The 27,371-nt window shown below is 43.0% G+C and overlaps 1 protein-coding gene across 2 annotated transcripts in view; it reads right to left on the bottom strand.

The window, feature by feature from the left end:
• The window catches only part of FNDC3B (fibronectin type III domain containing 3B), a 402,180-nt gene that overhangs the window by 21,534 nt on the left and 353,275 nt on the right, over window positions 1-27,371 (bottom strand). For both annotated transcript variants that reach the window (XM_075004071.1, XM_075004072.1), the window contains exons 24-25: window positions 10,582-10,748; window positions 840-967 (exon numbers count right to left, since the gene is read on the bottom strand). In XM_075004071.1, coding sequence (XP_074860172.1) covers window positions 840-967; window positions 10,582-10,748 — 295 coding nt within the window. The remainder of the gene's footprint in view (window positions 1-839; window positions 968-10,581; window positions 10,749-27,371) is intronic.

Genomic DNA, 27,371 nt, shown 5'->3' with positions numbered 1-27,371 from the left:
CGGAACCCTGGCTCTCCGCCCTGCGCAGCAGCAGTTTTCCAGCTCTCGCAAGAGGAGGGAAGCTGGGAGTGGAGTGGAGCCTGAACCCAACCCCCCTGACACACGCCCCCCCTCCATGGCACTCAGTGGAAGAGTTGGCTGTACCAGCTCTGTTCCTTTTTGTCAGGAGGATCTCCTTCCCCCTCACCTGTGCAGCGGCGGCTGCCTGGGGCTGAGCTAGGTGAGCTTTGCTCCATGGGCCAGAAACCTTTTAACAGGGGAATGCCTGTTAAAACAAGGGGCCCCCTCGACCCACCTTTTGGTGACGACTCTGAGGAAGAGCTGCCTGTGCTAGCTCTGTTCCCTTTTGGCAGGGGAATCTCCTCCCCACTGGCCTGTGCGGCAGTGGCTGTCTCTGGCTAGAGCTTCTGGGGTCCCCCTCCAGTCACACTAATGTGAAATACGCACATGTCCAATGCTTGTATCTGGAGGGTTTACTGTATTCATGCTTTTTTTCTGTTAAATGACCCATCAATGGCATTTTAAGTTAGAGGCTTGTGGAATTATTTCAGTTGTAATATATGCACAGGAGTAAAATCAACACTTTCTAAATAAAATTTCTAAATAAAATTATTATTTAAAGACAAGTCAGTATTGTCCATCCTGAAAGAGACTGGTTTGTGATTTTTAATCAGAGCACAGATATAGTGAACACTGCTTTCTATGGTTATACTGAAGAGCGTCTGAACTTTAGATAATTGGATACTCAGTTCCCAATAAAAGCAAAAGGCAGTGGTGAGAGGAAGCAAATCCCCACCGTTTGACAGTTTAGCAAACTTAAAATCAGTCTGTTTTCTTACCTGCTTATATTCAGATTCTCTTCCAACCAGTTCCTGCAGCACATAACTGATCGGGTCTCCTTTCATTGGGGGGACCATTTCCCATGTGATTTCACAGACATTTCCTTCCAACTGTGTCACTCGAGGGGCTGTAATAAAATTTGTGCATATTAGAAACAAATGCAAATGGCATTGCAATAAATGATACATAGGCTTGGAATGATTAGATTTTTATCACTAAATGTTGGCTAACATTGATTTCACTGTAAACAGGCAAAGCAATGACAAAATATTGCCATCAATAATAATTGAAATTTACAGATAGGCAAAGTAAGAAAAATGCTGCTTGAGAAATCCTCTTCAAGTGGAGAGCAATGAGGTGACTAGTGACAGCAAGCTGACTTTCCATGGAATTCTGTTAACACTGGTGAGCAGCAACTCTGTTACTGGAGCGGTCGCTAAGAACATTAGACACTTATCCAGAAGCCACCTGCTACAAGACAGGCCGAACAAGGCAAACAGAACACCACTAGCCATCACATACAGCCCCCAGCTAAAACCTGTTCAGCACATCATCAGTGATCTACAACCCACCCTGGACTCTCACAGACCTCGGGAGGCAGGCCAGTCCTTGCCTATGGACACCTTGCCAACCTTAAACAAATTCTCGCCAGCAACTATAGGCCACACCACAGTAACTCTAAACGTGGAACCAATCCCTGCAACAAACCTCAGTGCCAACTCTGCTCACATATCTACACCAGCAATATCATCACAGGGCCTAACTACATCAACCACACCATCAGGGACTCTTTCACCTGCACACCTACTAATATAATATATGCCATCATGTGCCAACAATGCCCCACTGCAATATACATTGGCCAAACTGGACAGTCTCTACGTAAAAGAATAAATGGACACAAATCAAACATCAGGAACGGTAACATACAAAAACCTGTAGGAGAACACTTCAGTCTGCCTAGACACTCTGTAACAGGTTTAAAAGTAGCCACCCTGCAACAAAAAAACTTCAAAAACAGACTCCAAAGAGAAACTGCAGAGCTGTAATTTATTTGCAAATTTCACACCATCAACCAAGGATTGAACACAGACTGGGAGTGACTGGTCAGTTACAAAAGCAGTTTCTTCACCCTTGATGTTCACACCTCCACATTAGCTACTGACAATGGGCCACATCCTCCCTTACTGAACAGACCTGATTTCTCCTCTCTTGATGTTCACAACTCCACATTCACTGCTGATAATGGGCCACAATCTCTGTGACTTAACAGACCTTGTCAACTCTGGCCCTACCTTTGACTGAGACTTCCTCCTTTTCATAAGCCCATATATTTAAATTCTCCAAATTAAGTGTCATAATGTAGTAAGAAAAGCCAAAAAAGATTTTGAGGAACAGCTAGCCAAAAATTCAAAAAACGATAGTAAAATGTTTTTTTAAATACATTAGAAGCAGGAAGCCCGCTAAAAAAGCAGTGGGGCCCTTGGACGATAAAGATATAAAAGGAGCAATCAAGGAAGACAGTGCCATTGCGGAGCAATTAAATGATTTCTTTGCTTCAGTCTTCACGGCTGAGGATGTTACAGAGGTTCCTAAATCTGAGCCAGCCTTTTTAGGTGACAAATCTGAGGAACTCACTCAGATTGAAGTGACATTAGAGGAGGTTTTGGAGTTAATTGATAAGCTGAATAGTAACAAGTCTCCAGGACCAGACGGCATTCACCCAAGGGTTCTGAAAGAACTCAAATGTGAAATTGCGGAGTTATTAACAGTGGTTTGTAACCTATCCTTTAAATCCACTTTGGTACCAAATGACTGGAAGACGGCCAATATAACACCAATATTTAAAAAAGGCTCTAGAGGAGACCCTGGCAATTATAGACCGATAAGTTTAACATCAGTACCAGGCAAATTAGTAGAAACACTAGTAAAGAATAAAATTGCAAGGCACGTAGAAGAGCACGAATTGTTGGGCAAAAGTCAGCATGGTTTCTGCAGAGGGAAGTCGTGTCTAACTAATCTATTAGAATTCTTTGAAGGGGTTAATAAACATGCGGACAAGGGGCACCCAGTGGACATAATATACCTAGATTTCCAGAAAGCCTTTGACACGGTCCCACACCAAAGGCTTTTATGTAAATTAGGTGGTCATGGGATAGGAGGAAAGATCCTTTCATGGATCGGGAATTGGTTAAAAGACAGAAAACAAAGGGTGGGAATAAATGGTAAATTTTCACAATGGAGGAGGGTAACTAGTGGTGTTCCCCAGGGGTCAGTCCTGGGACCGATCCTGTTCAACTTGTTCATCAATGATCTAGAAAATGAGGTAAGCAGTGAGGTGGCAAAGTTTGCAGATGACACCAAGTTGTTCAGGACAGTCAAAACCAAAAGGGATTGTGAAGAACTACAAAAAGATCTCAGCAAACTGAGTGATTGGGCAGCAAAATGGCAAATGAAATTTAATGTGGGTAAGTGTAAGGTAATGCATGTTGGAAAAAATAACCCAAATTACACGTACTACATGATGGGGTCAAATTTAGCTACGACAGATCAGGAAAGGGATCTTGGAGTTATAGTGGATAGTTCTCTGAAGACATCCACGCAGTGTGCAGCGGCAGTTAGTAAGGCAAATAGGATGTTAGGAATTATTAAAAAAGGGATAGATAATAAGACAAAAGATATCATACTTCCCCTATATAAAACTATGGTACGCCCACATCTTGAGTACTGCATGCAGATGTGGTCTCCTCACCTCAAAAAAGATATATTGGCACTAGAAAAGGTTCAGAAAAGGGCGACTAAGATGATTAGGGGCTTGGAACGGGTCCCATATGGGGAGAGGCTAGAGAGACTGGGACTTTTCAGTTTGGAAAAGAGGCGATTGAGGGGCGATATGATAGAGGTATATAAAATCATGAATGGTGTGGAGAAAGTGAATATAGAAAAATTATTTACCTTTTCCCATAATACAAGAACTAGGGGACACCAAATGAAATTGATGGGTAGTAGGTTCAAAACTAATAAAAGGAAATTTTTCTTCACACAGCGCACAGTCAACCTGTGGAACTCCTTGCCCGAGGAGGCTGTGAAGGCCAGGACTCTATTAGGGTTTAAAAAAGAGCTTGATAAATTTTTGCAGGTTAGGTCCATAAATGGCTATTAGCCAGGGATAAAGTATGATGCCCTAGCCTTCAGAACAAGGGCAGGAGATGGATGGCAGGAGATAAATCACTTGATCATTGTCTTCTGTTCTCCTTCTCTGGGGCACCTGGCATTGGCCACCGTCGGCAGATGGGATGCTGGGCTTGATGGACCTTTGGTCTGACCCAGTATGGCCATTCTTATGTTCTTATGTTCCTCTGGAACCCCCCACTCATGCATCTGATGAAGTGGGTCTTTGCACACGAAAGCTTAAGCTCCAAAAATATCTGTTAGTCTTTAAGGTGCCACAGGACTTTTGTTGCTTGTGAAGACACAGACTAACTCAGCTACCCCTTTGAACATTAGAATGATCATTCTGAGTCAGACCAATGGTCTGCCTAGCCCAGTATCCTATCTTACAACAGTGGTCCATGCCAGCTGTTTCAGAGAGAATGAAAAGAACAGATCAATTACCCAGTGATGCCTCACTTGTCAGAATTTCTGTACCATCTCTGTAGCGTGGTACACTTGTGAGTGCATCAGGATGTGGGCAGAAGATACTTGGTGGAGCTTGGTTACTACTACCTGTTTTGTTTAGGAAGGAAAGGTTAGAGATAGAGTAGGTGTAGGGGTAAGATAAATTTGAGAGATTTTCTGCAACAGAGAATTCTGTAGTCAAAGAGTTTTACTACTGACTTCTATAGAGCCAAGACTGCACCTCAGGAATTGTGATTTTTTGGGGGTGGGGGTGCGGGAGGGGAAGGTGGTTAGTTTGGATTCAACCTAGAACAAAAATCCTATGGATTGGTTCAAATACAGTAATTCATATATAAGCCCGGCCCTGACCCTGGAAGTTTCAGGGACTAGATTTGAGGTTTTGGTTCAGTGCATATGCTATCATCTGCAAAAGTGTGATTTATCAGCAGCTGCAATGCTGTCTTCCTCATGAAATTATCACTCATTATCTGAAAGCTATTAGATACTATCTGCACCCATCAGCAACAACAAGCTGGCTGGTCAACAGACCCTAGATTTTTGAATGATGGCAATATGTTTGCACGTACTGCTGAGCATCTGTTTCCTGACGACATCAAAACAACTGCAAAGGAATCCAGATAACAAAAACCTTGCTATTTCTTGAAGGAGCATGCGGCTGAAAAGTGAAATTGTGAGGCTGGAAGAATGAATGTGTTGCAATACATTTCAGGGAGCTGTTACCAATGCAAGAACATGCACATGTTAAAAGTAACATCTCCCAGCCCCAACGAAATACAGTAATATGAAAAGCCATGAAAGAAACTGATGCTGCATAAATTACATCAACCCAAAAATGATCCATTGCCACTAAGAACAGTCTTATGCATTATATTCATATCCAAATATAAATATGTACATTTGCCTTTTCAAACCAATACCTACCTAACTGGAGAGACCAAGAATAGAAAACTTCTTCTGTCTCAAACCATCTTAGATTTCCATCCCTAATTGCAGAACACATCCTGGAATTTTATATTTATATGTATATATACATCTCAATCAGGAAAACAAGGGATCCCTTTTGTTAAATGACTCAACATCACAGAGAAACAAGAATGGCCTGTTTTGTTGCCTGACTCTACAAGACTCATCTTTTCCATCCACTATCATATTACAGTGTCTGTGGTTACAGTGTTTGGGGTCTACTATGGCCAGTATCTCCACCTTCAATTATGTCCCTGACACTCCTACTCACCGCCAATATTTGTGGAATGTCATGGTGATACTTCTCATTCAGTTCAGAATGAGAACCACATTCAAACTCACACTCAACACTTAGGCAGAAGGTCCTCTTCCATCTACATTTAAAATGGAATTTGGATGCAATTATATTTTGGATATGGGACAGCAGAGTGGATAAGGAGTGGTCTCCACTGAGCAAAAACAAGTTACATCTTAACTGTCTGTCAAAGTAGTACAGCTTCAAAACAAAAGACTAGTAGACTGCAAAAACAATAGGGAAATCCCTGTATAGTTATTATATATCCTTGGCATAGCAGTAAATATATTAGCTATTTGGAGATACAGTACCAAAGCATTATGTTGCTCCTGCTGGCATTTGCTGTAGGTATACAGTAGTTCATTTTCATGTCCATTAATTTAAATTGGGTGGTTGCAGTGTTTCTTTGTCTAAATTCCCTCATGATGTTGTCACATCATCACTAAAGAACTTTACTTCAAATGTATTGGAGCTGATGGTCATTTCTTTGACCAAGATTTGTCTTGAGTGCCATTCATATAGTTCACAATGGGAAACAGCAACTTTTAGGTACACAGGGTAAACGATATAGCCAAGGTGACATGCTGAATGGACTTCCCTCTTGAACAGTCCTCTGCAAGTCTTCCTTTGGCAAGAATCAATACGGGAAGATTTTGGATTTTTAAATCCCTCACAATTGCATGTTTCAATCTCATTTCTGACTGGCCTTGAACTCTACTGCCGTTGACCTCATTCCTACAGAGCTTTGAACAAGAATGCCTTTTTCTGCAGGTTGGACATGGTCCCACCACTGCAATCATCTTGTGCCCTTGTGGTGCAAGACTGAAACTTGCCAGAAATGTGTAAGTGTCAACTCTTTCGTGAAAAAAAAAATCATACCAATGGATATTTAAAAAAGCCGTAACTTTGCTTAGTTTCCTCTGCTAAGCTGTTTTAAATGGGCAAGTTTCTGCTCCATACAACAGGATTGTAATCAGTACTGTCCTTCACATGCATCGTAACTGTCACAAATAGCCTGCCATCCAAACAGAGGCCTTTGAAGATGTTGAAATGCCACTGATGCAAGACAGATCCAATGTGTGACTTCTTCGGTTAGAGAATCTTCTGCTGTCAACCAGCTATCCAAATAGATAAAAGAATTCACTCATTTAATATCATTGCCATCTACATGCAGCACTGGCATATCATTAGTTTCACAGGAAGAATGCCTGGCTGTGGCATCATCGCCACTGATCTTATGTTTCATAGATTCTGAAGTTTTTCACAGTTTGTCTAACACTGACTGTAGCTGGTCAGCTGTCTCTCCAAATAAAAAAATATGACCCACTTACTCAAGATCCTAGAAAGATTAATCTTTACATTTCATACCTCCTAACTTTGCCTCAGACAGCTTCATCAGTAGTCTATTAACAAACTAAATAATGTAGGTAAGAGAACAAGTTCCTGTTATAAACCTGATTCTACTCAAAAACATCCTGGACAACTGACCCTCGCACAGCTAAATGTAAAGCAATACAGTTCCTCAAGTACACGTTCTGTATGGACACAACTGTACCCACAGTGTGCTGAACAATGCACCGAGCCAAAAGTAGCTGCAAAGTCTGTGAACACCTTGTTAACTTTCTTCCATCACTCTTGTCATTCTTTGGTAACATTCTACAGTGCATAAGTGGACTGTAGGTCAGCGACGGACAACCAAGACTAGTGAGTGGCTCTCCATCTTAGTGGGCTGTATGGCTGAAATCCAGTGGTGGCCAACCTGTGGCCCATGGCCCAGTGGGATTACACCTGCGGTCCATGCACCTCCTCTCTGCCCATTTCCCCCATATCCTTTCTGCACTAGGGCACTAGAGCCCTGCATTTCCTACTCCTCCCCAGCATTTTTTGAGCACCATGAGTCGGCTGAATCATGCTCCAACCCGAGGAGCTTGAACAGCCGTGAACACTGAAAGAACTGAAACATTGACATATAAGGCATGCAGGAGACATGCCAGAATTTGAACAATGACAGCACAGCTATGACTCAGAGGTCAGATCTTTTGATTGCTGAATGCTCCACATAATAAAAGGCACGATGCAAAGAAAGATCTTATGCTGTAAGATGATGCTGTAGTAGTAGTAGTAGTAGTAGCAGCAGCAGCATCCTTCAGTCTACGTAGACTATGGAACGCGCCCTTCGTAGTTCCGTTTGGTATCCTCATTTGACTCATGTGACTGTGAAGACCCACAGGAGAGTGACAGTCCTTGCTGCATCTGTTGCATATGTAATGGATGTCTGGCAGGTCCTTGCTGTGCTTTCTGTGGGCTCGCTTCTCCTTTGCTAGCTGTCTGATCCTCAACTCAGGCCCTTGTATAGTTCCTGCCTCCATCTGCTGAGATCGTCTGCCAGCTCCTCTCAGCTGTCTGCTTGATGTCTACTTCCCTGAGGTCTCTCTTGCAAACATCTTTGTAGCGCAGCTGGGGGCGTCCGGGAGGTCTTTTGCCAGAGGCTAACTCACCATACAGGATGTCTTTTGGGATCCTTCCATCATTCATCCTGTGGTCGTGGCCAAGCCAGCGGAGCCGCCGCTGCCTGAGGAGGGTGTGCATAGTTGGAATTCCAGCTTGCTCAAGGATGGTAGTGTTGGACACTCTGTCCTTCCACGATATTCCAAGGATGCGCCTGAGGCAGCGCAAGTGGAAGATGATGCTGTATCTATTACATTACTCCAATTTCATTCAGTCATCTTAGGAGATATGAACATGAGAACTGGCTATGACGGAACTGAATCTGAACTGGCACCAGAACCACACAACTTACCAGAAGATTAATTAGATAATGGTGTAGGTCTATGAGAATTAGCTTCCACACATGGACTATTTATAATGGCTGCGTCTACACGTGCACGCTACTTCGAAGTAGCGGCAGTAACTTCGAAATAGCGCCCGTCACGTCTACACGTGTTGGGCGCTATTTCGAAGTTGAAATCGACGTTAGGCGGCGAGACGTCGAAGTCGCTAACCCCATGAGCGGATGGGAATAGCGCCCTACTTCGACGTTCAACATCGAAGTAGGGACGTGTAGACGATCCGCGTCCCGCAACATCGAAATAGCGGGGTCCTCCATGGCGGCCATCAGCTGGGGGGTTGAGAGATACTCTCTCTCCAGCCCTTGCGGGGCTCTGTGGTCACCGTGGGCAGCAGCCCTTAGCCCAGGGCTTCTGGCTGCTGCTGCTGCAGCTGGGGGTCCGTGCTGCATGCACAGGGTCTGCAACTAGTTGTTGGCTCTGTGTATCTTGCACTGTTTAATGAAAGTGTGTCTGGGAGGGGCCCTTTAAGGGAGCGACTTGCTGTTGAGTCCGCCCTGTGACCCTGTCTGCAGCTGTGCCTGGCTCCCTTATTTCGATGTGTGCTACTTTGGCGTGTAGACGTTCCCTCGCTGTGCCTATTTCGATGTTGGGCTGAGCAACGTCGAAGTTGAACATCGACGTTGCCAGCCCTGGAGGACGTGTAGACGTTATTTATCGAAATAGCCTATTTCGATGTCGCAACATCGAAATAAGCTATTTCGAAGTTGGGTGCACGTGTAGACGTAGCCAATGGCTGTTTGGTTTCACCAGAAGAATTGCCGTAAGTATAAATTTTGACACCCACCGGGCAACAATACAAGCTTGTAGCCCCCATTCTAATTTGGAAACACTTGATTAACCTGCTCTAAGATGTACATGAATTTAAGAGAGCTAATTTTCTCCAGAATCTGCTCAATTCCTAATAGCAAAAATGATGTTCCATTTAATGGAGGTCAGAGGCAGGTATCTATTGTGTTGAAATGACTCAGTGTTAATAAGTTTTATAATGAAGCAATTGTTAATAGTTACATGGTAGAAATTTCCAATAAATATTCTATATTGATGACCAGCTGTCTACCACAGAGGAAGAGGGAACTTTATTTCATGCTACGATTGCAGAGATCGCTGGAGAAGAACTAATGGGAATGAAAGAGCAACACTGAATTACAGATAATACCATCAAATTATGGGAGAGAGAACAAAAGGCATCCTGAAGAATGAATATACTGGATGTTCAAAGTTGAGTCAGAAAAGACAAGAAAAAATGGACAACAGAGAAAAGGTAATGTGTTGAATAAGTAACGTCTTGAATAATTCCTACTCCTCTAGGTATTATTGTGAACAGGGTAAAACATACTCGAAAGGTCAGATATCTGAATTCAGCTCAGTTCACCTAATATAAAATTGTGTCTGGCTCCAGTATTTTTTGATAATGGAATTTCTTGAAAGGTACCGTAAAATGTGGTAGTTTTATATATCACAAAAGGGTTTTAACAATAGAATTTAGTTTGAATGCACTCTGCTTATTTCCTACGGAAAACAAACTTAAATCAGGCTACGTAGACCAGTATAATTGCCTTTCTTGTGCACATGAAATACCAATAGAAGTTTTGTATATGTTGAAGGAAAAAATAAACTCTGCAGTGCAAAGTGCATTTTCACAGTTGACCAACATGTAACCCCATTAGTTTTCCAGTCCCATAAGCATACCTACCTAGACATCCTATCAGTTATGCACCTCATTAAAATATTTCATGGGTAATGGTCTCAGATCTTGTGACAAGATTTTTATTAGTATTTCTTATTTTTATTAGTATTGGTATTTTTGACCATCTCTGTAAATCGTCAAAAATACTGTTAGGGATAGATCACCTAATAAGGTTCATAACTGGATTTTCTTTGCTGACAATTTAGTCTCCTACGATAATTTATTTGAAAGTTATTTAACAAGTTAACAACCGTATCTTCCCTACTTGCCCCATAAAGCGTGCATCAGATCCCGTCATTAATCCATACCTTTGATAGTAGGCGGAACAGATTTGGTTGTGCAGAACATACTTATTTCTGAGAATGGCCCTTCCCCAGCATCATTTACTGCCTGTATTCTAAATGAATAGCAAGTAGATTCCGTCAGCCTTTGTACCTTGTAGGTGTGACTTGGTCCCCGGTAAATTGGAATAAACCTAGAAACCAGCAAACAGAGAACAAAATTAGTTGCCCTTTCATGGCAGAAGCTTTTCTGAATGTTATATGCATATATGCTTTTCAGACCAACCACCCATACTATGGAGACTGCAGACTATACATTGGAAATTATCTCTTATTATTACAAAGATTAATACACAAACAAGAATATATAATAAATCAATTATTAGATATTAGGAAAATCAACAGTTTAATATATCTTCCACAAATAATCATCTCTCTTACAAAATGATTTTATTTAGAAAAATTCTCTATCTACATGTTGCCTACTAGCAAATTAATCAAAATGGATTAAGTTTACTTTACCTTACACCTTCATTACAAACTGTAGAACCTCAGATTTAACACCACAGTTACTAACTGACCTGTCAACCACACATTGTGCATGTATGGAACCAGACATACATGGTCAGGCAGAGGCAGAGACAATGCTCCTCCCCACAACTCCAACAACAAGAAAAAAAAACCAAATACAATATAGAATTGTGTTAAACATAAACTACTAGGAAAAAAAAAAAGAAAATGCAGCATTTGTGCATAGTAAAGTTTCAAAGTGTCAAGTCAATGTTTAGCTGTACACTTTTGGAAGGACAACCATAGTATTTTGTTCAGATTTCTGAACGTTTCAAAAACTTACGAACAACCTCGATACCGGAGGTATTTGTAACTCTAAGGTTCTACTGTCCATTGATAACAGTAATGATAATTTTCAGCACTTCACAAAGGACCCAATCCTACAAACCCTAACTCATTTCACTAGTCCTTACTCATACAAGCAACCCCTCTCCCCAACAAAGCCTAGACTCTGCTGTCATTTACATCAGTTTAAATCCAAAGTAACTCCATTTAAATCAACATGTCAGGATCTGCAGACCTGACCATAGACCAGACACATTCCTCTGGCTTGAAGAGTTTAGAAGTTGAAATAAAACAAGACAAACACGCAAGGTGATAGCTCAAAAAAGAGATTGCCGCAAGATGATTATTATCAGGGGGTGGGAAGGAAGCTTGAACAGGTGGGTTTTAACAAGTAATTTGTGGGAATGATGGAAGCTGTCTAGTGAATGAGATCAGGAAGATTGTTTCAGGCATAGTAGGCAGCATTCTTGTGAGAATACAAGAACTGTAAAAGGAGATAATGTTTAGGGATGGAGTTCCAAAACATTGGCTCTACCTGAGCCAAACAAAATTCACCCTTACACTACCACATCATAACTAATGTGCAAGTTGCTAACCAGAAAGAACCTGAATTCCAATTCACATTGCTGCCTTTGCCAGAGAACATATCAATAATAGTCATACACCTGCCAGTGATTTCTAGTTCTATATGCGCTCTCTATAAGGGCCTAACCCTATAAAGGACTGAGCAGAATGGGAACTGAAAGTACACAGCATATCACAGGACACTCTCAGTATCACAGCACATGAGCCTTAATTCTCAGTAGGAAAACAAAGCTAGTTACTTTTTGCATAGACCCTGAATTTATGGGACTATAAAATTCACCATTGTGAATCAAGTGGAGTTCTGATGATTAAATGCATGCATTCAAATATCCTTACTACTTTAAATGATTTAGTACCACTGGGACTTTCTCTTCCCCTCCCCTAAATCTACAGGTCTACTCTGAAAAACATATCTTAGCCCTTTTGGGTTTGTACCATCTTTACAGAATAATTAGTTCATGGATTTCACAACAAAAGGACCTTGTCATTAGCTCTCAGGAGACATAAACTAATTTACGTTAAATGATAATAAAAATTCATGGACGTCAAAAGCTCAAATAGAGGTCAAGAGTCATCTGTAATAAAAATGTTCAAGGAATTGAAAACTGCTGAATCATACTTTGAGGACTAATTAGCCTAAATACTCCCATAAAGCTTTAATGACCCCTCACTTTGACTATAAATTCTAAATAGATACAAACTATCCAGAAGAGATATAGGAGGGAGCATGTTGCCAAATGTTCAAAGGGTGGTCCCATGAGTGCCAGTAGGACCCAGATGAGATCCCAATATAGATCTGATTGTCTGTCCAGGGCAGGACCCTGTCCAGCCCCTTGAGCAAATGCCTGACCAGGTGATTTGCAAAGACAGAGCTGCCGATTCCCCAAGGATGGAACACTAATATGGTGGCTAGATGAATCCTGAAGGATAAGGTTACCAGGCCCTGTTTCGTACGGGACACAAGGTAATCAAGCACCTCTGGTACAGAGGTAGGCATGGGCTCGAGATGCCACTGAAAGCACCAATATGTGTGCTCCTTCCACTTGGCTAGATACAGAAGTCTGGTGGAAGTCTTGTGACTGCTGAGAAGCACATGTTAGACCAGCTCTGAGCATGCCAGCTCTGCGGGATTCAGCCTTGAAGCCTCCAGGCTGTCAGGTGGAGGGAAGGAAGGTCCAGGTGAAGGAGGCATCTGTGGTCCTGTATGATGAGATCTGCCAGGAGGGGCAGTGCTGTCAGAGGACAAATGGATATCTCTTACAGCATGGGGTACCAATGCTGACATGCCCAGGCTGGAACTACAACAATGATGTTTGCCCTGTCCCTGCGCATTTTGAGGAGCACCGTGCGAACCAGTGGAAAAGGTGGTCGGGGGAGAACACGGACAACAAGCCCCCCACAACTATGGTGTCAGGAAGGTGGCTGCCAAAGACCCAGGGCTGAGCTTCCTGTAACAAGCAAAACTGGGGGAACTTCCTATTGTCCCAGATTGCAAAGAGGTCCATCTGGGGAAACCCCCAGCACTGGAAGACTGGACGTATCACATCTGGCTGGGCTGATCAGTTGTGAGCGAAGAAATGACTACTGAGATGGTATGCCAGCCGGTTCTGTACTCCAGGTGGATGGGGTGGGCTACATAGAGCTCCCACAGCTGGAAGAATCCTGGCAGAGTAGCAGCTATTGAGCCTCACCCTGTTTGCTGACGTACATTGCAGTTGTGTTGTCAGTCATGACCATCACATACTGACCTGTGAGGTGGGGCAGGAACCCCTGGCAGGCAAGGCGGACTGGTTGGATATTGATGGAGAGACAAATCCTTGGCCATGCACATCGCCTGAGTGGTGAGCTCACTGAGACGTGACCCCCCCAGCCCAAAGCAGATGCATTGGTGACAAGAGCTAGTGTGGGGTACGGAGCGTGGAAGGGGATTCTGACTAGCAATACCCCAAGGTGTAACCAGCAACAAAGCGCCTCGAGAACGCTCAGAGGAAGCATCACCACCATGTTGATGCTATCTCTAGACAGGCAATAAACTGATGCCTGCCACATCTGGAGAGGCTGGAGATGGTGTCTGGCAAATGGCATGACGTAGGTACGGGCTGCCATGTGACCCAGAAACTTGAGACACAGTTTGGCTGTGGTGACTGGGAAGCTCATAAAAGACCATATGAGCTGTGAGAGAGCTAAGAGGCACTGCTCAGGAAGGAAGGTGTGCACTGAGTGGCACCTATGAATTTGATTCTCTGTGCGGACATGAGGCTCGATTTCCCAAAGCTGGTTACAAGACCCAATTGCATGAGCAACTCTTGAGTCAACTGCAGCTCTACCTGCAGATCAACCCCAGAGAAACCAAACATCAAGGTAAGAGAAAATTTGTACCCTGGCGGCGGATGAAGGCCATCACCATTGCCATGCACTGGGTAAAGACTCTGGGCACTGTGGACAGTCCAAAGGGAAAGGCCTGAAGAGGGACAGGATGGAACAGAAGGGGACAGAATATCCCACCCTCACCCTGGGGAAGATCCAGCAGTTCAAACTGATACAGGATCACATCCCATGAGAGTGGGATAGACAATTCAGGACGGTTGGGGCGAGATCCATCCTGGTTGGTGCTCTGTCCTTGGGTGCACTTTCAAAGGCCTGTTTAGGGCCAAAGTAGGTTTTCATTGTCCTGAGATTTGGCCAAAGACGGGGATGGGATGATCTCCATCTGGAGTACCTTGAACACCTTTCAGAGTAGTCCAGTTTGGCTCTGGTTTGGAAGGGTAAATGAGTTGTCTGGTGCTTGAATGGCTTGCACTGAGTGGCTGGAATGTGGATGCCTAGTGACTTCATGGTATTTCTTTAGTTCTTCAGTATGCAAGAAGTTAGTATGATCTGCAAAGAGGTCTACACCATGAAATGGGAGGTCCTGAATAGTCAGTTGGATCTCTGAAGCCAGGTATTGCTGCACACACTGATGCCCAAACACAGGACTGCTGGGGAGGTCCTGATCACGAGCACTCCAACTGTGACAGGAGGTTCTGAGACTTTTGCAGAGACACCCCAGAATTATAGTCATATCTACCCAAAACCGCCTATCAGTTTGCTGTCATGAGCAGTTGGTCCCTGGCAGAATATACCTCATGCCCAGCAAGTCGAGGTGCTTAGCATCCCTTGACTTCGTTGTCACCACCTGGTGCCCTTGCTTCTCCTCCTCCTTCAACAACTTCAGTAAAAGGGAGCAGGGCAGAGGACGGGTGAAGAGGCACTCAAATCCCTTGACAGGGACAAAGTGTTTGTGGCTGATCCCCTTGGCAGTAGAAGAGAGAGAGACAGGATCTGCTATAGGTCTTGGCAATAGCCTGAAAAGTTTTGATTAGGGGGAGTAGAACTCTAGAGGAACCCTCTGGGGCTTGGATAGCCATCACTAGTTCCTCCTCTCCGTGATCTCTACTGGCTGCTCCACCTACAGAGCAGAGCAGATCTTGCAGTGCACTGTAGTCTGCAATAGGAGGTCCTGCCACTACCTCATCTGGTGAGGAGGAAGACAAACCTGGGGTGGACTCAGCCCCAGATCTCCTAGCTGCTGACGTCCTAGGGGGAAGTGAACATAGACAGCAGTTGGTCTACTGGTTAGGTACGAGAGGGGGTCAGCTTGGGGGGTGGGTGGCTAATGGTGGCCTCTGGGGCCCTAGGCTCAGATAGACCCTAGGTTTGGTGATATGTCAATGGGGTCCAAAACTGCTGCTGCAATGGCCACTGAAGGGCTTAGGCAGAGCTGCTGCTGACACCTTGGAGACTGTACAGACAACATCTTAGTGCTGGGAGGGTGGCAGGGAGTGAGACAGACAGGGAGGAGTAGAGCCAGAGTGTGTCACTAGGAGTTCTTGCAGCCAGGCTTGGGAGCTGCTCCTAATGGCAGATTGGTCCCAGAGACATAACTGCTCTGGGATCGCAAGCAATGCCAGGGATGAGAAAGGTGCTGTGATCTGGAATGGAGCCAAGTTGAGCCACAGTGCCGGGAAGGCACGTGGCACCGAAAGGGTATGCTAGAGGACTGGGACCTGACCTACAGCCACGAGCGTAAAAGCTTCCAACATCCATACATCTGACATTTGGAAATAGTCTTAATTATTCCAATTGGTCTCTCTCACCCCACTTTCTTAAATCTCAAGAAACATCTGTCAATGAGAGCAGAATGCATTCCAGGAAGGGCCTGTGTCCTCACAGCTATATGCAAAACTGTAATGGTAGCACATTTAAACCTTTAATATACTGCCATCCTTTCTTATGAAGATGACTTGGAGGAAAACAGGCTGCTTTATCAAGTCAATCTGATTCAATTAGAGTTAGACTCTGGAATGACAATCATGGATCTTAATTATGTTGGAAGATGCATATTGTGATTTAAGAAATCAAAACATGCAATCTTGATTACAAACATACAAAATTCAAAACACAGCTGACTCTTTGATAATCCTGTAGAATTCTATTAGCGCCTACAGTATGCACTTTGTATTCCCTGAGAAGTGGTCTTCATTACATTTAAAAGCAGTATATTTTCCATTTTACCCTGAAGCTTTTAATATCCATGAGACATGTCCTGCAGTCCCTACTCAGGCAAAACTCCTAGGAGAGCACATGTTTGGAACCATATTATATTAGACATTGTGATATATTCCATGAATCTACCAGACACACATTGTTCTGTCTCACCGATGAAATGACTGAATTGTACCCTATATTGTAGAGATTATTAAAAATAGGATGAACTTATTTTCTTTCTGACCATTCCTAGTCAGCACACTAAAACTCTACAGCTAGTTTAATAAATTAAGCTCCTTGAGCTTTACATAACTGTGCCCTTCCCACCTTGTCCTTGATGAATTTCACCTTTCCCCTGCCTCTGACATCCAACCCTTGTCTGCCCACTTCTTTGCCTCTTGTGCAATCCCATCCATGCCCTCTTTCGCACAGCCCCCTATGCATGAGACAATAGTCCCGAACCCATCTGCCAAGCTCTCATCTGACTGCCTAGCAAGAATGGAGGTGATGTGCTATAAAAACCCTTTGCTGTTCTGCAGCTTCTTCAGACCTCTACCCACTTATCTGCCTGTTCTTCGATAGAGAGCTGCTCTGAGCAGCCATTCTTCCTTCATGAATGCCACCAGGGTACATTATGAGCACCATCATAAACCAATTTGGAATGGTGGCGGCAGCACATGCTGTCGAATACCCCTGGCTTTTCCTTTTCTGTGAACATCTCTCATTTAAACAAAAGCAATTAAAATGCAAATTGGCTTCTGAAAGCATACTTAATAAAGAAAATTGACACCTAAAAGATGTATGCTATCTGATCACAAGAGACAGGAAACTCAAACACTGAATGCACAGTTCCAGAGACTGATTTTAACCAGTTTCCCCTGCATGGCTATGTACACTTACCCAAGAGAACTACAAGTTCATTCGTTTACCTACCCCTTCCCGCACCAACCTGCTTGCTACGGTATGGATAAAGGTAGGGAAATCTCCGCCATGGTGAGCTCACTGTGTTATTGGACGAACTGGGTTTCTAGATAGCTCACCAAAACTGGAAGGGTAAGGTTAAGTTCTTTTGCAAATTAGAGAAGCACATACCTCTGAATACCTGGACATTGAGTTAGATTCGTTCAGTTATGAACATTGTAAAATACAAAGAATATAAATACTGTAAAATAAATGTAGGTTTAACTTAGTGAGGGAAAAAAAATGATTTAGTTGGGTGAACCAGCTATGTGAATCCAAGAATTAGTCTATGGAGTTTGAGAAACCTCTGCTTCCTTAATGCTTTTCCCCCTCAGCCTTAGACTTTGAAGGCAACAAGTTGTGAAGCTTAAAGTCAGGCTTTGTGATGGGCATCACCTTGCTGGCAGTTTGTTCAACAGTTCAGTAAAAGATCCCAACAGCAATGTGTTTACCATGGGAAGGTCACACCATGCAACAGTTCAACATTAGTACAGTAAACCCTCAAGCTACGCGCAATCAAGTTGTGCGTGTCTCAGGTTTAAGTGTCTGCTGCCCCTGACAAGAGCGGGAAACTGCTCGTCAGGGGCAGCAGCTGCGAGACAGACTGCCTGACTCTTGCCGCCCCTGACAGGAGTGGTTTCCCAGTCCCTGGAGTGGCAGAGAACTGGGAACCAGGCAGCAAACTGGCTCCAGTCTCCCCTCCGCTTGCAGAGCCAGGATACTGACCAGGGCAGCAGCCCTGGTCAGTCTCCAGGCTGGAAGGAGCGGAGGGGAGCCAGGACACTGAACAAGGCTGCTGCCCTGGTCAGTCTCCCCTTTCTGCAAGTGGCAGGGAGACAGGAATCAGGCTGACCCTGGTTCCCAGCTCCCTGCCACTCTGGCAGCCAGGAAACTGACCAGCCTGGCTCCCGTCTCCCCTCGACTTGCATGAAAATTCTGTTGGGGTTGCAGAAACGCGCGCCGTGGCTAACTCGAGGGTTTTTTGTATTAAGACTATGTTTTAACTTGAGGTACTACTTCCTCCCCGCAATAAGTAACAAAACCTGAAAAAAGTGACTCTCTTTAGTGGAGAATCCATTCCCCAGAAAATCTGCTCTGCTTCTTACTGCAGCGGCTTGAATGATTCTCCTTCCTGATATTCTGTCAAACACAGAAATCATATATTTATTTACACAGATGAAAAGAGAGAACAGGGTGTCCTAGAAACATTGTTTGGGAGAGGTCATTGCTCTGATATTCTCATCAATACTCTATTCTCCTCAGTAAAGATCTTTCTGGGAAATGGCATGTATGTCATAGCTATTTTATTACCCCCATAATCAGAGGATTATGAATGTGCCTCACTCTGTCTTCATTTACAAGTCCTCAACTCAATCAGCTGGTTCCTCTTTGGGGTTTGTTTAGTTTTTGAAAACACATTTTACTGTCCCAACAGCTCCTTTTGAAAGAAAAATCCAATACACCACACTAAATAAGAGAGCATTCTCAAACAAAGGACAATAGTATAAACAAAAGCCTGAATGAAGCTTTAATGTCTTGCTGCAAAATATGGTGATCTTCATTATCAATGGGCTGATGAGAAATTTAACCTGGCAACCTGAGGCTTTTTCTCCTCAACACAGGCAATTGCGTAATTTAAAAGCAAGGTTTCATGGGTTTAATGAATCAACAGCAGTTAATAGTTTAACAAAGCAGGATTATCACAACAGTAAAAATGTCCCAGTTTGCTGCACAATTACTATCCCCGCTTTCCACATACTTCTTTTAAAAAATAGTGCCTCTACTCTGTTTACAGAACATATCAAACCCTCCCCTGTTTATGTGATTTTTCTTTCCCCACCAGCAGTTCCACACACTGTGAGGTGACATCTAGGAAAGTAGAAGGTTCAAAACAGGAACGCAATTCTCCCCTGGAGTAAGAGAACATCAAGTTCTTTGCAGGCCTTGAACTGGAGAAACAGAAGTCGGATTCTCAGCTAATCAAAATGGATGCAATTGGGCCACTGAAGTCAATTGCTATACCCAATCACATGAGTTGACCTGACCCTACAGTGCTGCTATATCCCCACCTCTAGACTTCCATCAGCATGAAGTCCTTTCTCACTCACACCCATGCATGATGACAGACACCCAAATCTTGCCTGCTTCCAGCCACAAATGGTCTCAAGATCTATCCCCTTCCAGTCTTCAACCAAACGTCTCTCCTGATGTGAGGAAGGGTCACCTTGCCTCTCCTGAAGCAGTGTAGGCTGATGTATTTGGATGATTCACCCAGATGGAGGGTAGATGTTATTTTAACAAATATCTTCCTAGTGAAGGTTTCAGAAAGCTAGAACAGATTAATTTTATCTTTATTTCCCTATTTCAGAACCACTAGATTAAAAAGACTTAGTGATAACGAGGCTCTCTCTTTCACACACCATTAGCCAGTCTACTTCGTTGACCAGAGCTGTAAGTCTGATTAGGAATATTGTTTTGGGTGTCAGATCACCAATCTGACCAGAGAATCTCTAAATTCATCTTCCACTCCAGTTACAGATATGAAGAACTAAAACATGCTGTGTCTAGAGGCAAGTCTCGTCACCTGCAGCAATCACATGTATACTTTGGGCAGTACCAAAGCATAACAATGCTAATTACAACCAGTATTAAGATCACACACAATAAAATGCCAAAGGTGATGAACACAAACAGATTCGATCACACCAGTCAGTGACAAAAATGCAGCATGAATTGCAAATACGTAGTATAACAACATACTCATGCTCCCTCCTGAAGGCCAGAGGAGTTGGGAGGACCAGCCTCGCTCCACTGATGGTGAGAGGTGAGAGAGTTTTATAGCACAGGACACAAAGATTTAAAGAGGTACTAGTACTAGTGAACAGAAAAGATAAACAAGACTTCAGGAAGAAAGAATCCTCTCCTCTTTCCATGGGGTATTATAGGCCTTCTTGCATCACTTCAGCCAAGCCTCTCAAAACCAAACCAGACTTCTACACCCTAGGATTTTCAAGGTATGCACATTTTATTGGAGGATTAGACTAAGACACCACTTTGGATATACATCAGATGTCACTTCACACCCTCATGGACACACTCCTAAAATGGACATTTTTATTTAGAATGTCGAAAAGGAACACATGATGAAACCTGCCTCCATTTTTATGCCTTATTTCCCATCTGAAATTGTCTAGCACTTCAACTTCCAGTCACTGGATCTTGCTATGCCTTTTTCTAGTAGACTAAAGATAATTTTATCAAATATTTAATTTCCATGTAGACACTTACAGGCTGTGATCAAACCACCCCTTCACGTTTATTTTTCTTAAGTTATATAGAGCGATCTGTTTGAGACATGTTTTTTAATCCTTTAATTGTTTTTACAGCTCTTCTCTGAATCTTCTCCAATTTATCAACATCCTTATTGAGTTTTGGACTCCAAAACTGGACATGGTATTCTAGCTGTGGTTGCACCAATGCCAAATACAGAGGTAAAATAACTTCTGTTCTCACAGTTACGAACCCTTTGAGGATGGCATTTGTCCTTTTGGCCACAACATCACTGGGAGCTCATATTCAGCTGATTATTCACCAGGACCCCCGACTCTTATTCAGAGTTACAATCTCCCAAGATAGAGTTGCCCATCCTATGAGTATGGCTGTAGTCAGACAAAATCTCCCCACTACAGACCAGCTTTTGCCTCCCCTCTAAGGTGCCTCAGAGCACACAGGGCACTGAATAGCAGTTAAACAGCACAGTCTTTGATGTCTCTCACTGAGGCCCAGATGTGCTGGCTCATCGTGACCCTGAGAAACAGAAAACACAGATAGAGGGCTAGCAGGCTAACTGTCAATAAGGGGGCCTCAGGAAATCACCCCAGCTGGCATTGATGGATTTGATGCACACACACATACCATCCCAGAAGAGAAATCTCTGCCCTTGTAAAAGACTGTCCTGTACTCCCAAATTGCTTATCTCCTGTCTTACAAGTGCAAATTAAGTAAGAATTGCCCTTGTAAAAACTGGTGTCACAAAAGACAGACCAGTACGATCTGGCACCACAGACAAGAAAGAGAATACGTGACCTAAGGGGTATAAAGATGGGCCCAGCAGCACTCTGACTCTGAGTGCATTCCCACCAACTACCTGCTGGTCGGGTCAGGTGATTGCCTCCCGAGGTCTGCAACTGGGGACGCCCAACCTCGTATTCATCTTTCCGCTGAACTGAGTGACCGATACGGCTTGGCTATGCTGGTATCGAGAGACGCAGAGAGGGTAAGATATACCCATGCAAGGTCTCCTTTTTGGTGTACACGGACAAAGAATTAGAGCTCTGTAACTAGATGTTGTATTAAGATATCATTATCTGTTAAATGGTAACAGATATCTTTGTATTGGTTTGTAATGTAACCTGTTAACACTTGTACTCTGCTAGCATATAAGAAGTAGACAATAGCCTTTTGTAACCGCACGCTTATTAACTGTAGCTTAAATAAATTTGTAACTAGTTAAGATCTGAACCTGACTGCTGTTACTCTTTGTCACTGCCACACAGCCAGCACAATAAAAAGAACTTTAACTGTTTGGTTACCACAGCCTGGCCATAGGTGAGAGTGCTAGGAGTTCCCTGCTCTAGAAGTAAAAAACTGGGTTGTTTAGGACCCAGGGGACTACCTCACCGCACATTACCCAGCCACCAGCTAACAATGGCCTACATCAGTGATGGGTAACTTGCGGCTCAAGTGGCACATTTAGTCCATTGGGACTTTATGTGTGGCTCATGAGACATTTTGTTTACCATTGCCCATGCACTGGGCTGCCAGATTCTGCTGGTTTTCATCAGAATAGTTTTTCCTTTCCTACCAGTATTAAAATAAATGACACACACTTACAGCAAAGGCACATGAAGTGAGGTGCATTGTGAGAGCCATGCACTCCCTTTGCATTCAGTCAAGGTGCTCCTACAATTCAGTCAGCACACCCACAAATTCTGGGCATGCACGTACAGTTAGGGAGACTGCCTTGATTATGACAATCTTGCGGCCCACTGAGAGGAAGGAGGGACACTCGTGGCCCATTAATAGCTTAAGTTGCTCCTCAGTGGCCTACATTCTTTGCTCCTTGATGTATATATTTACATTTGCCCATATTAAAGCAGATATTGTTTCCCTGAACCCAGTTTACCAAGTGATCAAGATCCTCCATAACAGTGACCTGTCCTCTTCCTTATTTACCATTTCTTCAATTTCTGCATAACTTGCAAACTTTATCAGGAATGAGTTTACATTTTTGTCTAGATCATTCTTAAAAATACTAAATAATGCAGGGTCAAGAACAGACCCCTGCCGGACTCCATTTGAAACACACTGACTCGATGATTCCCTGTAATATTATGAGACCTATCAGCCAGTTTTTAATCTATATCATTCTAGTTTTTAATTGCTATGTTATGCTGTACCAAATCAAATGTTTTACACAATCTAAGTATATTAAAGCAACATGACTACCCTTAGAGATAACAGGTGAATCAGGTCATCAATAATCTGATTTAAAATGGTCATGCATGAATTAATAACAGAAATAAGCTACAACAGACTTAGTGCACTTTTATTTCACTAACATTTGCGAACTTTCAATACCTCATTACATGCATATGTGAATTTTCATATCATTCTCAATACTGCTAGTTATTTTCCTAACATGATAACAACTGATAATTCTTGTAATTAAATATAATTCAGCATACAATGTTCATAACTGTTAACTGAAATTATGGTTCTCCACAGTCCATATGACAAGCTCATTTAGAAACCTAAGATGATTTCTAGCATACCAACTTCAGCAAAATGAATCTAGAGCTTACTAAAATGGAGACACATTAGGGAACAATATATCTTATTTGCCTCTCACTCAGATCTGGAGCCAGTAAATATTTTGAATAAAAATTCATTTTGAAATGGACGGAATATTATCTTTCAAATGTGGCTATTGCAGATACACAGAAACCATCTTTCTTTATGTTACAGGAGATGGCAGGCCAGAGTTTATTCTCATTTACACTCAGAAACACCTGCATACTAAGTTAAACCAGTGCAGTCCCTAGAGTTACGAAAGCTGTATACCAGTCAAACTGAAAGCAGAATTTGATCTTGCGTGTTCAATTCTACTTAGCTCAGTGACAGAAATTTATTAAATTAGAGATTCTTTGAGACTACCACTGGGGAAACAGCTAATTCTGCACCTCAGAAGAATCCTAATATAAAGGACGTTTTACTTTAGATATTAAACACCCTTCTCTCTCCCCTCCTTTTGTCTCATCGGGTGAGACAAGCAGATGACTAGTATTCTTTCAGTAGATGTGAAAGCTGTGATTAAAAGCAAGAAAATAAGGGAAACATGTGATATATACTTAAATATTCCTCAGATTATTTAGGGCAAGGATCTCATCTTTGTATAGTGTCAGCAGAAAGGTACCTCAATCCTGATTAGAGGTTTTAGACACACTTAACAAATATCTTTACACTTGAACCTCCTTAATGCAGGTGTTTATGATCCAGGCACACCTGTGGTCCAGACCCTGCAATGGCTGGAGTACCATAATGATAAAAATAAAAAAAAAGTTTAAATGCAATGCAATCAAACAAAAAGTATACATATCTATACTGCACTGTCTATCAATAATTTAACTTATAAACATAAGAATGTGGCAGAGCACTGTACTGTACAATTAATGGTTTGCTGCTTATTACCGACATGATAATAAAAATAACAGTTTAAAAACAACGCATTAAGGATTTATCTTATGACATGTTATATGTGTACAGTACTCTATAATGGTTTGTACGTACAAAAGCTTTAGTAATAGACTTTATTTACACTTCATTGTGGCAAACACCCATGTTTTGGAAAACTCCATAATCCGGACCAGCCTATTACTCAAAATTGCTGGATTAAAGAGGTTCAAATGTACTGCTACTTCATCTAACAGCCATCTGTGCAATGAGTAAGTACAGAAGAGAAATAGATGCCAGTGACCTTAATGACTTTCTAAATGTTAACTTCCTGTCAAGATTAGGTACTTCAGACTAAACAGGAGATCACCGTATGTCTGAGTCTTAATTGCACATTTCCTTTTATCATATTTTTTTCCAACTCAGAGACTCTTTCATGAATTTTTGCACTGATGTTCATTTAGCTATTATTATATTGCAAATAAAACTTTACAACCCTAGCAGGTCAGATGTAAATCATAATTGCTGCCAGCGAGACTGGATGCAAATGGTCTAAATTAAATTAAGAGTGTAAACTATTTTCTAATTCAACTGCTTGAAACCTGCAGTAACGACAAAATTATGTTACTCATCAGACAAAGGGAGAATATTTAGCAATGCATCTCTGTGTGTCAGACTATTTCTTTACTATTCCTATTTTCCCTGTGATGAGCAGTATGTGTAATGAACACAGATTTTATTTTAAAACTGACATGGCTGTAGAACCCTGACCATTTCTTACTAGACGGGGCATCGTAATTCTGTTCCTTCACCAGGAACTATGTTACTTAAACCTGACCACAACCCTTACAAGGGTGCAGCCTCTTTATACAGTACCCTTTTAGCTGAACACTTCAACAGCAAACTTTTAAACAAACATTACTTATTACCCATTTGTGATAGGTCAGCGTCTTGCTGTTGTCTCTTTTCAAGTTACTAACAGCTTAGAGAACTTCTTGTGATAAAGCCCTCCTGTGGTTTATTTCAGTGTTCTCCCTGCCACCTGATCCTCTTAGCTCTCTTCAGCCCCTCCCAGTTCATCAAATAAGCAAAACTTTTCTTAATCAAGTCTCCTCTAGAGCAAATAATTGGAGGGGGCAATGATGAGGAAGATGCTGGATCTGCTACTGTTGCCCAGCATTCTTTCACACGCTTTCCACTCTTACCTGAGAGGAAGGCTTTTTCTTCCCCCATGTTCTTCCTCACTTACCAGAGGTGCTACCCTTTGGGGATCTCCCTCTTCCCTAGAATAATCATCCAAGTACCTCTTGTGAGCTTTGCTCATTCTTCCCACTCCTCTGAAGCCACTTTACTGGGGGAGGAGGAGGAGGAGGAGGAGGAAAAGTGTTGCCCCCACAGCTGTTTCAGCACACAAGCGTTCTCACTTTGGGAATGGCTTTCCCTACTCTCCTCCTTTCCTACTTGTGGTGGATTGTGTTGTGTTGCCTCATTTCCCGGACTTCTTGGAATCCTGGGCTCTCCCAGCCCTCCAAAGCACACCTAAGCTTCTCCCTGGCATTCGGAAATGGAAGGCTCCAAGGGACCTTCAACCTTTGTTAAGGAGCTCGGGTTATCTTTCTCCACTACCCCTACTTCCTTTGCTCTCTACCCTTAACCTATTAGGAGACTCATCCGTCCGCCGGACTTAGGCTCTGACATCTAATGGTTTCTATTCCTCCTTCATCTGGTATACTCCTTTCTCTGAGCGTTATTTTATTCCTGCCAGGATTCTTTTCCCACAATCCTACTGGGAAGGGGCTCTACTTGATGCCCAACACAACTGATCGATGCTTACAGTATCCCAGCCTCTTTCCAATAAAACCTCCCAGAGACCTCCAGTCCTATAGAGCAGTTTCTTATCTCCATGAACATAATATGTTCATGCATCTGGTAGGGTTTCATGATCTCCTCCCAGACCAGAGAGAAAGTTGAGGCCACATCTATTAGGCTCCACTGAAGTTTCGTCTTCACCATTACTGAACTAGATACCAGCTTCTGTCCTTTCTCCTTCCCTCGAGTCTTGGTCTAACTGCTGCACAGGTAATCTTTTTCATGTCACTCTCACACTTAAACTGGTACCTCCAGGTTCTCCCTTCTTCCTCTTTACACCCTTTCTAGCTGTGGCCTCTCTGGTCTTCCTCCCATGCTTCAGTCCCCATTCAGTCAGCCCTCTTTTCTGGAGAGGTCCTGCTCTGAAAATTCCTCCATCAATTTCACATTCACTGTACCTAGCAGACACTGTCTGACCCACAATGTATATTCTAGGGGAGGCTCTGCAAACAATGTCATAATACCACAGCGCCATTATCTCCCCCTCCCACCCGTTTCAGTGCCCAGCCTCAACTAGTGGTTGATCAAGTCCATCCAGGCAGTTTTGAGGCCTGGGGGTAGGGTGGGGCATGCTGCACAGTGTCAAAAGGGAGGTGCCCTTGCCTGTCCCTTTTGCCCTTCTGGAAGCACAGAGCCAGCCCTCCCCCACCTTACTCAGGCACCTGATGTGGCTGTTGGCACCAGTGAATTCGAGCTATAGCAACCAGGGTACTGGACCAGCTGCTGTTGCCCAGCATTCTGTCATGCCATCCTTCCCAATGACTTTCTTTTGAAACACGTCTGATTCCTAACATTCATTCCCTATTCTAGTGGATTGATCTATCTGTACAAAGATATAAAATACATTTCTATTACTGTCCACATCATTGCCAAGAGAAAGGCAGAAATTACTAACAGAGTAACCTGCAATTAATGGATGTGTTTATTCTGCCACTTCTGGACTGGCTCTACCATTTTGACTCACCAGTAAAAAAGCAACTAGTTTTTGACCTGAGCAACTAGTTTAAGTTCAGGGCCCTGGAGATGTTCTAGTTGGAAGCAGAAATTAATGCCATCTGGTATTATCTTTTGATGCCATCTTGGTTATTTTAAAGGAACGCACAAAGTAGGGCTGCCAAGTGTCTGGAATGCCTAGTCCAAAAGGGACCATGGTGACTCTGGTGAGCTAAAAGTCCAGTCAGTGGTGCAATCGGGCCTGAGCTGGCTCCATGTGGCTCCCAGAAGTTGCTGGAATGTCTGTCTCTTTGGTACAGAGGCAGACAGGGAGGTTCCACACACTGCCCCTGCCC

The sequence above is a fragment of the Carettochelys insculpta genome, chromosome 10 (genome assembly GCF_033958435.1).
Source record: "Carettochelys insculpta isolate YL-2023 chromosome 10, ASM3395843v1, whole genome shotgun sequence".
NCBI classification, from domain to species: domain Eukaryota; kingdom Metazoa; phylum Chordata; order Testudines; family Carettochelyidae; genus Carettochelys; species Carettochelys insculpta.
The sequence above is the reverse complement of the archived record's forward strand: the minus strand, read 5'-3'. Positions and strand labels throughout refer to the sequence as shown.